This window comes from Kogia breviceps, chromosome 8 (assembly GCF_026419965.1).
Source record: "Kogia breviceps isolate mKogBre1 chromosome 8, mKogBre1 haplotype 1, whole genome shotgun sequence".
Taxonomy (NCBI): domain Eukaryota; kingdom Metazoa; phylum Chordata; class Mammalia; order Artiodactyla; family Physeteridae; genus Kogia; species Kogia breviceps.
Window position 1 is genome coordinate 25,648,406 of NC_081317.1, and position 16,696 is coordinate 25,665,101.

At 36.9% G+C, this 16,696-nt stretch overlaps 1 protein-coding gene across 2 annotated transcripts in view; it reads right to left on the bottom strand.

Annotated features, from left to right (window-relative positions):
- Positions 1-1,386: 1,386 nt before the first annotated feature.
- The window catches only part of RAD23B (RAD23 homolog B, nucleotide excision repair protein), a 45,538-nt gene continuing 30,228 nt past the window's right edge, over positions 1,387-16,696 (bottom strand). For both annotated transcript variants that reach the window (XM_059073401.2, XM_067041010.1), the window contains exons 6-10: positions 14,496-14,623; positions 10,879-11,011; positions 9,393-9,520; positions 7,652-7,822; positions 1,387-2,742 (exon numbers count right to left, since the gene is read on the bottom strand). In XM_059073401.2, coding sequence (XP_058929384.1) covers positions 2,629-2,742; positions 7,652-7,822; positions 9,393-9,520; positions 10,879-11,011; positions 14,496-14,623 — 674 coding nt within the window. In that variant the 3' untranslated portion in view covers positions 1,387-2,628. The remainder of the gene's footprint in view (positions 2,743-7,651; positions 7,823-9,392; positions 9,521-10,878; positions 11,012-14,495; positions 14,624-16,696) is intronic.

Consider the following 16,696-nt stretch of genomic DNA (forward strand, 5'->3'; position numbering starts at 1 on the left):
TCAGTGATAGAGGCACCGTCAACTTACAATCTAAGATTCCATATGGTAAAATCATTTAAAAAAATGAGAAATGCCATGTTGGATATATTGAAAATATTTTATAATTACTTCTCTAGAATCCTAGCCATCTAATACACGAAGAAATTGTATGGTGGAACACTTCAGTATTTTTTTTTTTGCGCGGTACGCGGGCCTCTCACCTCTGTGTCCTCTCCCATTGTGGAGCACAGGCTCCGGACGCGCAGGCTCAGCGGCCACGGCTCACGGGCCCAGCCGCTCCACAGCAGGTGGGATCTTCCCGGACCAGGGCACGAACCCATGTCCCCTGCATTGGCAGGCGGATTCTCAACTACTGCGCCACCAGGGAAGCCCCCTACTTCAGTATTTTTAAACAATGTAAAGACATATTTGACTAGGGGATGGCAATAAGAATTGAACAAATATAAACCTAAGCTTCCTCATTTTCCACAGAGTACCTCAACAATAAATATATTTCAGAAAATAGATGACAGAATACCTCAAATGCAAAATTCCAAAGTCATGTAGTCACTCAGATTAACCAAAACTGTTTGTAAATTAAAAGATAACTGCAAAAGGTCACAAAAAGCCTATTTCTTTCAGAGTGTCATGGGTGATTCTTTAAGCAGATAAAGAATGGTCAAAACTTGGCTTGAACTGTCTTCTGGTAATTATTAATCCCACTATTTGTAGTTTTGTTGTCCAAGGACAAAAGCTCCATGCGATCGATCACCTTCTGCTGTCACTTTCCAGAGAAAAGAGAGGTTGCTGCTGGTTTTTTCCCTTTTCCAGCTTTCACTATGCTCTAAGCAATTAAGTGGCAGATTAAATATCGTTAAAATAAAGTATCCCATTTTCTCACCAGAACTGCCACCCCTCTTCCCAACTCATTGTTCTGCCTTGAAAGATGAACAGATTTAGAAATCCTCATTTTATTCTGAGACATTTCTGCATAATCCATTATAAAACATACAGGTAATACAAAGTCCAAAGGCCCTGTTGTGTTTATGGAATAAACACGTGAAGATTAAACTACATGATAACACCATGGGGAGAAATCATGGTTTCATTTATTTTCATGAGATAGTTCATGAGTGCATGACGTAAAAGCTTAAAAATCGTCACCAAACTGTGCTAAGTATTATTAAGAGATTATGCAGGAAGAAATCTGTGCAAATTCATCTTCACTCAGTATCAGATAGTAGAAAAAAACATTTCTTTAAACAGTTTTTTTTATATTCAGGAAAACAGACTGAAAAACTGAACAAGTAGACACCTGCTCCCTCTTTATGATCAAATAACAATGACAATGAAGGAGATTCCAAAGAAAAAAGATGAGAGGAAAAAAATCCAAATAAAAGCCAACACTGCTATTAAGATTTTTCTTTTAATATGCCATGAGATATCTTGATTGTATATTTTCCAAAGTACTTTTCCAGCCGCATCTCCCAACCCTTCCAAAAGATTTCTCCAGTCTGTCCAATGCAATAAAGGATGCTAGATTATAGTTCTGTCCACCTTCACTTTTCGAAAGCAAATAATCCTAAATGACTTTAATGGTCATACATTCTTATCTAATAAGGAAAAACATTGACAAATATCAGAAACCCAGTTTTGAGACATTTGCACTAATTTTGAACTGAATCAGCATTTTGTGGGTTTTAAAAAAGGCAGCAGTTGGAATTCACGACTTGCTGACAAACACATTTCTGCTGAGGGAAGGGGAAGACAGGGATAGTGAATGCTGCATTTCTCCATTGGCCCCAAAGTGCTAATTCCACAACGGGATACATCAAAAGCAAACATGCAACTGTGGTTTTAAAACTTTTTACTGCAATATAACAATGAAGTAAACAGTAATTAGACACCTACCAATTTTCCCCCCAAAACAAACCAAAAAAATGTAAACAGGAAAATAACTCTGCCTATACTTGTACAGCTTCTCAAATCATTTTAGAAGGGTCTCACATTCAATGATCAAGAAATTTAAAATAGCAGTAATTATTTTCATTTTAAGAAAAGATTCCCCCTCTCCCCCCTCAACCCCAAGTATTTATCATGAAAGAATGGGCTTTCTTACACATTAATTTTATACTTATTTGAAGCAGCAACAATAACCATCAATAATTTGGCATTTCTGTTTACAGTTGCTCCAATTTTTTTTTTTTTAATTTAACAAAGCCATTATCCAGTGTTGCCATAAAATAGGGACTGTAGATTCTAGGTAGCAAAGATTCTTTCTGAAACCACTGTTAAGTCAAAGAAATATAAAGCAGGGCATTACACTAAATTTCTGGATCTAGTACACTAAAAAGAGTGAAACCTAGGAAAAGTTACCTACTGTTTTATAGAGGAAATAAAGACCTGCAAAAGCTGACTTTTGGTTGTATAATATTTTACACGCTGTGTGGATCTGCGGCATCTGCTAACTGAAGCAGACATGCACGGTATTTATCCCTGCCCTGTATCCTAGACCCCCCTCCCCATCCCCAAGAATCTACTACCTTATACCAAGTATTGTGGATATGAGCCCAAGTCATCCCAGACAATCCAGTGAACAAAGTTAGTGTAATGCACTGGTGTGAAGTGTGAGATAAAAAAAAGTCCCTTTCAATCTTCATCAAAGTTTTGCTGTAGAAGAAAATTGGCAGCCAAGTTCTCATTCTTCTCACAAGCAAAATATGCTTGTATCACAAGTCCTTCAGGAAATCCTAATGCCTTTAACTGGAAGAAAAGAAAGAAAACATATTATGGAGTCTAGCATAGCACTACTGACAGATCATCACTTGAAAACATACTATAAAGGACACAAAAAAGCTTGAGAATTTTACATGAATTCATCTCTATCTGAATATGGAGTCACTGTCCAATTCAAGGGGCTTGATAGAACCCAGGCCCTTTCCTGTAACCACCTACAAATTCTTTGTTCCTAGTTAAAGCTATTAGGCTAACAGATACTTTGGTAACACTCATTGGTATTAACACTAAAAATTAGCTTCTGTGGTGGTTTAAAAATAAATGACCTTACAGAAATCTGTAAATCAAGTGGCTTTCAGTACAGTAAGTGGTGAAGCTATGGATGAGAGCAACCAGAGGTTGCTAATTATTTGTAAAGAGAGCCACATCTTTCATTAGGGTCATACATTACTCTCAACCTCCTTGCCTTATGAAACACTTCATACTACAAAAATGGGTGGTCAATTATTAGTAATATTACATGATATATTTTTGAAATCAAGACATACGGTGTTCGATTTTTATTTGCTTAATTTTTATACCATTTTAAATGGTGATACGACCCATTTAATTTTTGTCTTCCTAGTCTATTAAAAATCACTTGTAACTCAGTAACTGCTGCTTTTAAAAGCCTTTAAACACTCAGGTCAACTGTCTAATTCCCTAGGTACCACACATTTGTCAGCCAAATGTTATTTATGAACCCCCTTCCTCAACTGTCTCAATCGTCTTGCACTAGACTATATCAAGAAATGACTTTTAAAAACTGGGCAAAAGTCCCGATTCAGCATGATTATATTCATCCATGAAAGGAGAAGAAACTCAAAAATGATTTTGTTACCTAGGTCTTGTCCAGATTAAAGCTGGGCTAGCTGAAGTAAAAGGTAGATAGGGCACGATCCAACTATATTGCTTCTACAAGACACACTTTAGATTCAAAGACACAAATATGCTGAAAGTAAAAGGATGGAAAAAGATATATACCATGCAAACAGTTACAAAAAGAGAGCTGAAGTGACTATATTAATATCAGACAAAACAGACTTTAAGATTAAAATTGTTACTAAAACAAAGAACATTTTATGATGATAAAACAATCAGAAAGACTTCATTATAAACATAGAGAACAACAGAGCCCCCAAATACATGAAACAAAAACTGACAGACTTGAAGGGAGAAATAACCAATTCAACAATAGTTGGAGACTTTAATATCCCCATGTTCTATAATGCATACGAGAAGGCAGAAGACTGACAAGGATATAGAAGACTTGAAAAATACTATAAACCAACCAGACCTAACAGACATTTAGAGAACACTTAACAACGGCAAATGATACATCCTTCTCAAGTATACACAGAACATTCTCCATAAAGACCATGTTAAGCCATAAAACAAGCCCCAATAAATTGAAAAGGATTTAAATTATGCAAATTATGTTATCTGACCACGATGGAATGAACTTCGAAATCAATAACAGAAGGAAATTTGGAAATTCATAAATGTGGAAACTGATACAATCCTAAACCTACAGATCAAAGAAAACAATGACAAAAGAAAATAGAAAATAGTTTGAGATGAATGAAAATAAAACCACAACACACTAAAACTTATGGGATGCTGCTGTAGCAGTGCTTGGAGGAAACCGTCTAGCTGTAAATATCTACAGGCATACCTCAGAGATACTGCAGGTTCGGTTACAGACCACTGCTATAAAGCGAATATCGCAATGAAGCGGGTCACACGAATTTTTGGTTTCCCAATGCATATGAAAGTTACGTTTACACTATACTGTAGTCTATTAAGTGTGCAGCAGCATCATGTCTAAAAAAAACAATGTACATACTTTAATTAAAAAATGCTTCATTGCCGAAAGATGCTAACCATCATCTGACAGCACAGGGTTGCCACAAACCTTCAATTTATAAAAAATGCAATTAACTGCAAAATACAACAAAGTAAAGTACAATAAAGAGGTATGCCTATGTATTAAGACAGATATAAAATCAATAATCTAAGCTTCAACCTTAAGAAACTAGGGGAAAAAAGAGGAAACTAAATCCAAGGCAAGCAGAAGGAGATAAAATAGAGACTAGAAAAAACACAGAATCAACAAAACCAAAAGTTCTCACTTTTTTTCTTTAAATCAACAACACTGACAAACCTTTACCTAAACTGACAGGGAAAATGAGGATTCAAATGACTAAAATCAAAAATAAATGTTGGAACATTACCACTTTTTATAGAAATGAAAACTATCAGGGAATACTGAGAACAATTAAGTTGTTGTATGCCAACAAACTAGATAACATATATGAAATAGACAAATTCCTAGAAAGACAAAAACCACCCCAATTGACTCAAGATAAAAAGGAAAAATCTGAATAGTCCTATGACAAGCAAAGAGATTGAATTAGTAGTCACAAAGCTTCCCCCAAAGCCAGGCCCAGATAACTTCACTGGTGAATTCTACCACTCTTTTAAAGAAAAATTAACACCAATTCTTCATAAACTCTTCCAAACAACAGAAGAGGAGGGAACTCATTCTGTAAGGCCAATATTACTCTGATACCAAAACCAGACAAAGACATCACAAAAAAACTACAGACCAATATTCCTTATGAATATAGATGCAGAAATCGTCAACAAAATATTAGCAGGTCAATTCCAGCAACGCCCCACGAATGCAAGGTTAGACCAACATACAAAAAAATCAATCAGCGTAATAAGGCATATTAACAGAAAAAGGGACACAACCACACGACCACCTCAATCAACACACAATTTGACAAAATCCCACACCCTTTGTGATAAAAATATCCAACACACTAGGAACAGAACTTCTTCAACCTGATAAAAGGAATCTAATGAAACGCACAGCTAACATCAAACTTAATGGTGAAAGACTAAACGTTTTATTTTCCTCTAAGATCTGGAACAAGATAAAGATGTTGGCTCTCGTCACTGCTATTCAACAGAGGCAGCTATTATACAGAGGCAGCTCTAGATAGGACAATTAAGCAAATATATATATATATAAAATGTAAATATTAATAATAAAGGACATCCAGATTGAAAAAGTAAAACTATGTCTACCTGCAAATGATATCCCACATATAGAAATCCTTAGGAACACACACACAAATTATCAGAATAAATGAGTTCAGAACGGTTGCAAGATACACAAAATTAAATTGTATTTCTATATAACTAGCAATGAACAATCCAAAAATGAAAGAAAAACAATTCTCTTTATAACAGCGTCATAAAGAATAAAAATACTTAGAAATAAATTTAGCAAAAGTATAAACTGAAGATTAAAGAAATTTCTGAAAGAAATTCAATATGGAAAGACATCCTATTCTGTGTTCATGGCTTGGTAAAGACTTAATATTGCTAACATGGCAATACTCCCCAAATTGATCTATAGAAAAAACCACAGTATCTAATCAAAATTCTAGCCAGTTTTCTTTTTGCAGAAATTGGACAAGCTAATCCTAAAATTGCTATGAAACTGCAAGGGAACCACAAGAGTCGAAACAATCTTGGGAAAGAAGAACAAATATGGAGCTCTCGCACTTCCAGATTTCAAAACTTACAAAGCCAGAGTAATCAAGACAATGAAGGATTGGCATAAGGATAAACATATAGAAAGGAACAGAATTGAAAGCCCAGAAATAAACCCTCACATTTATGGTCAACATATTTTCAACAAGGATGCCAAGACAATTTAATGGGGAAAGAACAGTATTTTCAATAAATGGTGCTGGGGCAACTGGATATACACAGGCAAAAGATATGAAGCTAGGCTCCTACACCTCACACCATAAACAAAAAGTAACTTGAAATGGATTATAGACATTTTACATTACATAAATGTAATAAGAGCTATAAAACTCTTTGGAGAAAATACAGGCTTAAATCTCTGGACCTTGGGTTAGGCAATGTTCTCTTCTATGACACCAAAAGCACAAGCAACAATAGAAAAAATTTCTCCAACACAGAAATCAAGATTTGATAACTGTAACCTCAAAAAAAAGCTGCTCTAGAACAAGTGAGGCAATTGTCTATTGTCACTTCTATTTATTTGAGGGGGAAAAAATAACACTGCAATATATAAGGTATCTTTTAAGAAATACATAGTTACAAACCTAACACCTGACATGTTTGTCATAAACAAAGACTAATTATAGTTCCAATGATTTTCTAAGTGTTAAGTTAAAATGCACTTTCTCTGATTTCCATCTCAAAACACTTTGTAAGATGAGACAGGGCAAGTACTATGATTCCCTATTAACAAATATTAACAATGGGGCCCAGAGAAAAATGAATGACTAGTCACAGTATCATAAAAACTAGGTTACTGCAGTGCCACAACCTGTATGGGCAGACATGATAAGGATGAAAAGAGAATCAGGATACCAGGTTCTGATGTTTACTATACATGTATTTTATGAAAATATTCATATACATATATATTTACATTTTAGAAACAACAGTGAAATAAAATTTGAAATATAAATCAAAAATGGATAATCTTGTATTGGGCATATACTTTAAGATCATTTTTTCTTATTGAATTCTAAAACATCAATGAAAATTTTAGTTTCTTGATCTATTGATAACTATTTCATGCTAGACTGGTATTCAGTGCTAGTCCCTTGGCTTCGCAAAGCACACAATGGAGAGCAGGACTGAGAGGAGACTGTCTCCACTGCAGTCCCTAGGTTAATAATGCTCTGTTTGGCTCTGTCCAGTAAACGCTATCTACGGTGATGGAAATACTCTGTATCTGGACTATCCAGTGCAGGAGCCACTAACCGCATGTGACTACTGAGCATCTGCACTGTGGCTTGTGTGACTAGGAACTGAATTTCTAAGTTTTACTGAAACTCACCCTTTCTATAGCTTCTTTTTCCTGAGGCGTTACTTGAATGTAGTTCATATGACCACTTCCAGCTTCTGCAATTCCTCCACTGCCACCTCCACTACCTCCTCCTTGACCACCAGCTTCTTGAACTGGTTCATTTAACATCTGAATAAAATGCTCCTGATGTTGGCTAATTTGCTGCAGTGATTTGAAGGACAGAGAAAAACAAGACATTGATATAAAGTATCTTCAGGAAAATAAGAATTCTAATACAAATAAGAGAAAGTTATAACTCTGCAACTGCATTATTTTAGAATGATTCTGGATTATTCAATCTTTGGAAGTATGTGATTTCTTGTACATTAAAGAAACTTCATATTTCTGAGGTAAACAGTGAAGAATTAAAAGAATCCAAATTCTCTTTCATAAACACTCCCACCCCCCCCCCATCATTGTTAAAAAACTACTTGATGGCTATAAGAAAAAAATAGAAGTTATATATATTTTATCCTCCACACTAGTAGGCAGTAGAATGCCTACTAGTATAACTAGTAAAACAGGGGTCCATGATCCCTGGGCCATGGACCGGTACTAGTCTGTGGCCTGTTAGGAACTGGGCTGCACAGCAGGAGATGAGCGGGCAGGCGGGCAAGAGAGCCAAGCTTTAACTGTATTTACAGCTGCTCCCCATTGCCTCCATTACCGCCTGAGCTCCACCCGTCAGCTCAGCAGAGGCATTAGATTCTCATAGGAGCGCAAACCCTACTGTGAACTGCTCATGCAAGCGATCTAGGCTGCGTGCTCCTTATGAGCATCTAATGCCTGATGATCTGAGGTGGAGCTGAGGCAGTGATGCTAGGGCTGGGGAGCAGCTGCAAATATAGATTATCGTTAGCAGAGAGGTTTGACCGCACACAGACCATAATAAATCGTTTGCAGACTCATATCAAAACCCTATCAGTGGGCTTCCCTGGTGGCGCAGTGGTTGAGAGTCTGCCTGCCGATGCAGGGGACACGGGTTCGTGCCCCGGTCCGGGAAGATGCCACATGCCGCGGAGCGGCTGGGCCCGTGAGCCGTGGCGCCTGAGCCTGCGCGTCCGGAGCCTGTGCTCCGCAACGGGAGAGGCCACAACAGTGATAGGCCCGCGTAATTCAACAACAAAAACAAAACAAAAAAACCCTATCAGTGAGTGGCAAGTGAAAACAAGCTCAGGGCTCCCACTGATTCTCCATTATGATGAGTTGTATAATTATTTCATTATATATTACAATGTAATAATAGGAGAAATAACGTGCACAATAAATGTAATGTGCTTGAATCATCCGGAAACCATCATCCCCCAACCCTGGTCCGTGGAAAAACTGTCTTCCACGAAACCGGTCCCTGGTGTCAAAAAGGTTGGGGACCGCTGCTATCCAAAACTCAAATATTTCATGACCTGAGCATTAAAATAAGCCCACAGGTATGTTTTCTATGAGGTAGTGCGCCACTAGTAATAAGCTTGGGAAAGAGAGACCTAGAGAGTTAAACATTTCTTTTTGTTAGAGTTTCTCAGATTCTTTAATAAAGTGTTTCCCAAACAAATATTTAACCCAATCCCCACCCCCCAATTCTTGTTTTATCAGTACATCTATCTATAGCATCTTCTACTGAGTGCAGCTTAGAAGAACAGTTTATAGACTTGGTGAAGAAGGGGTGCTCACGGACCTCTACAAAATGTGATACACTCTAAACCCATTTTTGGAAATTAACTGATTAAACAGTCACCTGTAGTAACTGAGGATTTTCTCGACCTATCTGTTGTAGCAATGCTGGAAGCAGGGAAGGATTCTGTTGAATAATTTGTCTCATCTGTTGAAACTGAGGCTGATTCCGTAAAAATTCAAGAGGGTGTCCTAAAATATACATGAACATTTTTAAACAAAAATAGCAATTACATATACAAACATAATCTAGACAGCAAACACTGTCAAGAAAAAATATGATTTGAATTCTCAGATGTATATAAAATGAAGTAAATAATGAAAACATCTTCAAACTGCACCAGCTCGCAAGTCTCATACTGCAGAAATTATTCCTATTAGCTAAGGTAGAGAGTACAGAACACTAAAAGAACAAAGTTTTCCTACAATTGCCCTGGGCACTCAATATTATCAAGTAACACTGAGAACTTGTGCCCTTCATGCATTCTATCAAAATAAAAAGTATTAAAAGTTGTTCCTGATGCTCAAAAGTTCCTAAGAAAAATATATACCAGGATTAAGAAACACAAAACACTTACCTACTTTAATTGCATACAAAAGAATTATGCTTTTGAGATTACTAAGAGTAATGAGAATTTTTTAGATGTACACTGTCATCTAAATTATTCAAGACAATCATTCAAATTAAAAATGGCCACATCATATGGCTACTTATTCTTCTTTGTGTTAACACCAGTTTTACAGAAGAAGAAATCGAGACTCAGAAACTAAGTTACCCAATAACTGCCACTGAATGGGACAGCACCCCAAATCTGAACCAAATCTGTGGCCTCCTCTTCTATTTCCATGCTGAATCTCAGGAAATGAGAGCCTATCCAAAGTGCTTGGGGATTTCTGTCAACCAGAGATGACTGCCATAATTAGAGCTAGGAAATACATAAAAGAATGGTCTCTTCAAAAGTAACAGTTTTAATTACTTTATCAATTTTACAGAAGAAATAATGAAAGAGAACATTAACTAATTCCTGGGACTACCACGGGCTCCAGGCTTTGCTTTCTAGTCAAACCTTTGCCAGTGGAAGAGTGGGTGCTGTAAAGACACCTGAATTCAAGCTCTGCTTTCACCTCTAGAGTTAAGATATTAAACCTCCCAGGTTTAATTTCCTTGGTTCTATAATAACCATTAAGATCCTACTGGCTGTGAAGACATTTACTGGGAGAGAAAGAGACAAGGTGAGCAAACCGTTCCAAACGGCTTCAGAATATAACACTAAATGCAAAATGGGAACCATCTCTTCCTTAGAATAAGCTAAACAGAATATGCCCTTTACCAAAACTTCAGTAATGATGTTTAATATAAGTGAGAATGTCTTTTATATCCACTTAGTATAATTTCTTCTGGGTCCTTCTCTAACACTTAATAGAGAATTTGTTTTAAGAGTTACTGAGATGCTCTGGGAATGAACCTCATCTCAAAAGTATTTCAGATTAAATTATTTTATACTAAAGGTTCAGGACCATTTCCTCCCCACTGAAAGATTCCACTTTACCTCCAGAACTTGTTGTTGTAGTCGTTGCTGTCGTAGTTGCTGCAGCTGCAGCCACTGAAGACTGAGGAGCCCCAGTACTCGCTGCTGGAGGGGGGTCAACCACAGCCTGACTTTCTCTATCTCCGGGAATTCCCTATAACACAATTTCCAAGCTTTAAAATAGCTCATCATTCAAAGTTAGTTAAATATTACACAGAGTAAGAGACTTATGAATCTATTTAATATCCTTGTCTAATTTCTGAAAGCATCAAACAGACGTCTGCTTCAATTAAATGTAAAGGATCAAGACATATCTGAAATCTTCACATATTCAAATTAGATTAGAAATGGCCTCAGTGTGGTATAGATAAACCCATACTACTATAACATACAGTAGCATTGTCCAACAGAACTTTCCATGATGATGGAACAGTTCTATATCTATGCTGTCCAATAAAATACCCATTAGCCCCAAGTAGCTACTGAGAACTTGAAATGTGGCTAATGGTACTAAGACACTTAAAATTTTAACTTACTTTTAATTTTCTTAATTTAAATAGCTACTTGTACTTAATAGTACTCAGCAGCTACCCTACTAGACAGTGTAGATCTAGGATATAAAGTAAATAATTTTGCAATTAAAAAAATAAATCATGAAATGTTTATCCAGCAACACGTTAACATCTAACACCAAAGTATCAGGCAAGACCCTAAACTTGCATAGAAGTAATGGTGTCTAATATTATAAGGCTAATTATTTAAATTTTCAAAATATCAACACAAATCTTATTAAAATTAGACATATCTGGCTTTTATGTTATATATCACTCTAGTTGATTTTTTTTTTTTTTTTGCGGTACGTGGGCCTCTCACTGCTGTGGCCTCTCCCGTTGCGGAGTGCAGGATGCGCAGGCTCGGCAGCCATGGCTCACGGGCCCAGCCGCTCTGCAACATGTGGGATCCTCCCGGACTGGGACACGAACCCGTGTCCCCTACAGCGGCAGGCGGACTCTCAACCACTGCGCCACCAGGTAAGCCCCTCTAGTTGATTTCTGAACCTCACAGAAATTTTCACCAGCTCAGCGACAGAATGGATTGTATTTTTAACCCTAGCCTTAAGATCATCCAAAGAGATTTTGAGGCACACATGGCAGTTGTGAAGTGATCGCTGGAAAAAAAGAGTCTAATGGAGACAGAGCAGGTGATGACAGCGGCCAAGTGAGGAGGATATGTCCTCTACTGATCCATGGTTCTGAGTGAGCATCATCCAGAAATGTATCATGTACAAAAACTTAAAATTGATTATTCAAAAATTACAAAAAGTAAAGGGAATTCCCTAGCGGTTCAGTGGTTAGGACTCTGCACTTTCACTGCTGAAGGCGCAGGTTCAATCCCTGGTCAGGGAGCTAAGATCCCACAAGCTGCATGGCATGGCCAAAAAAAAAAAAAAAAAAGTAAATAGGTACGAAAGAATCTTAAATAATTAAGTATTTAAGTAATGCTTTTTCTAAGTTTGTGGCATTTATCTTCTGAAGTTATTATAACTTAAAACTGCACTAAGATTTTTGGAACACCCCTATTTTGATAAGACTTCTCATATACAACTTATTAAAGTCTTTATGAAATCTTCATAGATTTTGGAAGGAGAATGAAGGAGAAAATATTGTATTTGAATATGAGATGGTAATAGTAATTGCTTCCATTTCCCAGTAAATCAGAAGCCAAAATCATAAACGTATGAAGAATGAACGGTAATAAACAGCAGGATAATGGCTGCCTATATTAGAAGTTTATTGCAGGCATTACAAACAAATGTTTTTCACAATCCACCAATTCAAACCCTTGGATGAGGAGCTATCAAGTGCTAACAAACTATACAGAGATTGAGGATCCAAAAGCCTCCATCAAATTCTCAAACAAGTTTGTTAAACTAAAAAGTTAATCACCACTGCTACAGATCTACCTCAAATTCTCACACATAGTATTTAGCCCTTTATTAGATCATTATTTCTCCTTTCCCATACACTCACCCTCACTTATACAGGAGTGTCAAAAACTAGTAACAGTTAAAGGTAGCCCCTTTTTTCCAGTCTATGAAACAAAGAGTAAATATATAAAACTTTAAACTGTTTCATTAACTTATCTCTCATCTATTCATTTGTATTTGATGCTAAATAGCAGCAACTGTGAAAAGTGATTCATTTTTTTATACCTCAAAATTTCAAATCTATTAGATCAAAATATTTGATATCATGAAATTTATGCAGAATTCCAAATCAGGTATAAATTAAAGCCATTCTATGAAAGGAAAGGCAATATTTTAAAATAATGTGTTTTTTTTGGGGGGGAGGAAAGAGCGGCAACCACAAACAGACCCACAGTAACTATCAATCCAGTATGATTCCTCAATTTCAAACAAAATAATTAAATGAATTGCCAGCATTTTAAAGACTCTCAAGAAGACGATGGGAAAAAGAATTCAAATGATAAAATGATATGCTAAGAAAAGGTTTTGTGAATCTCATGCAAATAAGTAGGCAAATGACTGGTGGAGGAGAAGCAGTTATCTGCTCATGACAGGGACTCTCCTGAAACTACGCTCTCAAAAGGAGTTTCTAACAGAAGTACAACTGGAAACAAAGGAATGGATTAAACTTGTGGATGGTATTCCCCAAAGAGTTAGGATCTGAGATGATATTTAAGGCAATTGAGACTTTTGATAATATTCCAACACACCAAAGAATTATAGAATAAAATGTTAAGACTAAAAAGTTAATCCAATGTTATTGCAAACTTCTACACTTTGCTTTTGACCCATGTCACATTTGTAAAACAGACATTCATTGCCATAAAATATCATGGGTTTCAGTCCATGCCCACAACAATCTATTTCTCAAAAACCTTTATTAGTAGAAAACAAAACCCAATAATTTATTCAAAATCCTCTCGACTGCTACTTACTATAAATAAGCTAACAATTCAAATGCCAATAGAACCAGTCGTAATTTCACACATTAAATTAAATGCATGATGCTGTCAGGTAATAGGGAATGGACAGGAAGACAGTGAATTAAGAGTCTACAACCTAAAATTTTTCCTAAACACTTGTGAAAATCTGGGATCCGAGTTGTCCAGATAAACCAGATTATCTGAACTTTTAAGTGAAATCTCCCAGTTTTTAAAAGCTGGCAACTAATTAAGAAATTTACACATAGTACAAAATTTGGCTTGGGCTTCCAACTTGAAACTTTTGCTGTAAATAGCACATCCAGGATTATGCTTGGCAGGCAAAAAAGCTACTAAAATGTTGGATTCAATTAGATTTAAAATCTGCCCCACCCCTACCCCTCTAACACAAAGCTGTCATCCTTTGAGGGTACTACTCCAAGTGGATAGCAAATTTTACAACCCATTTAGCCACGTTGTTTTCTAATTGAAAATCCTATCAAAATCTTTTAGAAGAGGTTACATTTTATTAACACAAAATGTTAACATACTAAGAAAAATAAAAGTATTATGTAAATTATCTAGCATACATCATTATTATCTTCTGAATTGTTACTGTCCCTTTAAAATCTCTGTTTCTTTGAGATTTTGTTCTTAAACAACTAGAACAAAGAAAGCAAACTGTTTCTCACCATTAAAAGATACTCCACTGCTCTGTCAGGGTTGTTGAAACTGGCTCTCAGGGCTGCAATTACTTGCTCTCGTTCGTAGCCCATTGACATGATCTCAGTTACCATATTCTCATAAGACTGACCTGTCACTAAAAAAAAGTGTGGGTGGAAGGGGAAAGAAAAAGAAAATTTAATAAACAATCTCCATGTAATCTGAGTGCATATATGTATACACTGTTTCAGGCACTACAGTGCCAGGAATACAAAGCTGAGTAACAGTTATCAACTACAACATATATGTGGTAGGTAGAATAATCCACCCCCTCCCATCCCTGGAAACTATAAATAAGTCAGGTTACAAGGCAAAAGGGAATTAAGGTTGCTAATCAGCTGACTTTAAGATAGGGAGATCATCCTGGATTACCTGGGTGGGTCTGATGTAATCATAAGGGTCCTTAAAAGTAGAAGTGAAGTAGATGAGAGGGTCAGAGAAATAGATGTAAGGAAGAGAGGACAAAAGCAGGGTCAGAGATGCTATGCTGTCACCTTTGATGACAGAGGAAAGGGATATGAGCCAAGGTATGTGGTCAGCCTCTAGAAGTTGGAAAGGACACAGAACAAATTCTCCCCTAGAGTCTCCAGAAAGGAATGCAGCTCTGATTTTAGCCCAGTGAGCTCCATATCAGACTTCTAACCTACAGTACTATAATAAGATAATAAATCTGTTGTTTTATACCACTAAATTGTGGTACAGAGCAGCAACGGAAAATACAGTATGTTTAATACACATAATAAAAATGTCAAGTACAAGTGTAGCACAAACATAGAAAAGAATTAGCAAGTCAGGGCAGGCAACCTGGAAGAAGAGATAGATGAACTGATTTTTGAGAACAAGTAGCAGGGACACTTCACGAAATCAACTGTGCTGTAATAAGTTGTTTTCCCTGGACACCTTTCGTTATCAAAGCAGAGAGGAAAAGGAGGTTGGAAGCTAGAAAGTTAGAATGTCCCATACTGTATAAAACTGGTACAATTATCCCTATAAGACATTTCCCACAGGATCTCTCCAACTCTGATTCACTCTTCATGGAAATGTCAGACAACACTGATTTAAAGAAAGCCAACTCTCTCCCACTAAACTTAAAGCTACCACACTTCTTGTCCATCTCCCACTCTTTCCTGCCCACCTAGTTATCTTGATCAGCAGTTAACTATGTCCTAGAATGTCATCCTAAAAACAAAAACATGCCTCCCTTGACTGCATCCCGACTCTCTTTCAGGGACTGGCCCACCCGTCTGCCCTCCTTCCTTCACAGCCATAGCTGTCTGTACATGCTGCGTCCACTTCTCACATTCTGCTCACTCCTCAACCAATACCAGCATGTGACTTTGGATCTCAAAGATTCCCCCTTCAACATGTCCCACCATTTATCATCTGCCTTCTCCACTTCAATTAGCAGCACCTCTATCCATCCAAGTGCTTGAACCAGAAACCTTGGTGATTTCAATTCCCTTTCGCCTCCTTCCGCATCGAATCCACTAGCATACCTGGTAGGTCCTATCTCTAAAATATAACCCAAACCTATTAAGCTTCCTCTTTCTCCCTGCCTTCACTCAAGACCAGTCCACAACAATCTCTGGTCTAGATTATGCCCTGCTTCCTCTCCCGCCCCCAAGCCTACAATCCATTCTTCAGCCAGTTGCAAAATGAGCTTTTAAGAAAGATTTAAACCTCATCTCATTTTGGGCTCCCAACCTCAACAACCCTGCACATGCCACAGTCCAACCAATCCATTTCTACTTGCTTCACAAGTCACAGCTTCTGCCCCAGAACCTTCACACACACCAAGCTTCTTTGATGGTGTTCCTTTACATGCTCCAGTTCTCAATTTAAATGCTACAGGCTCAGAGAGGTACTGCCTGACTAGCCTAAATATAAATGCCTTTTGTTCTTCTTTATGGAAGCCATTAATTTTTAAAATATCATTTATCATGATTTGCAATTTATTTTATGTTTCACTCTATTTTCTTTCCCCCCATCTGAACACAGGTTCAACCTTGCAAGGGAACATGCCATTTTTGCTTTATTGTTTCCCTGATATACAGGTGACAAAATCAGTTGAATGATTTTTTTCTGCAGAATTTTTTCTTATTTCATATAGTTTATTACACTAAAACTCTGGTCTATCTACCCCCAAAACCCAGTTTGAGAAATAATTGAC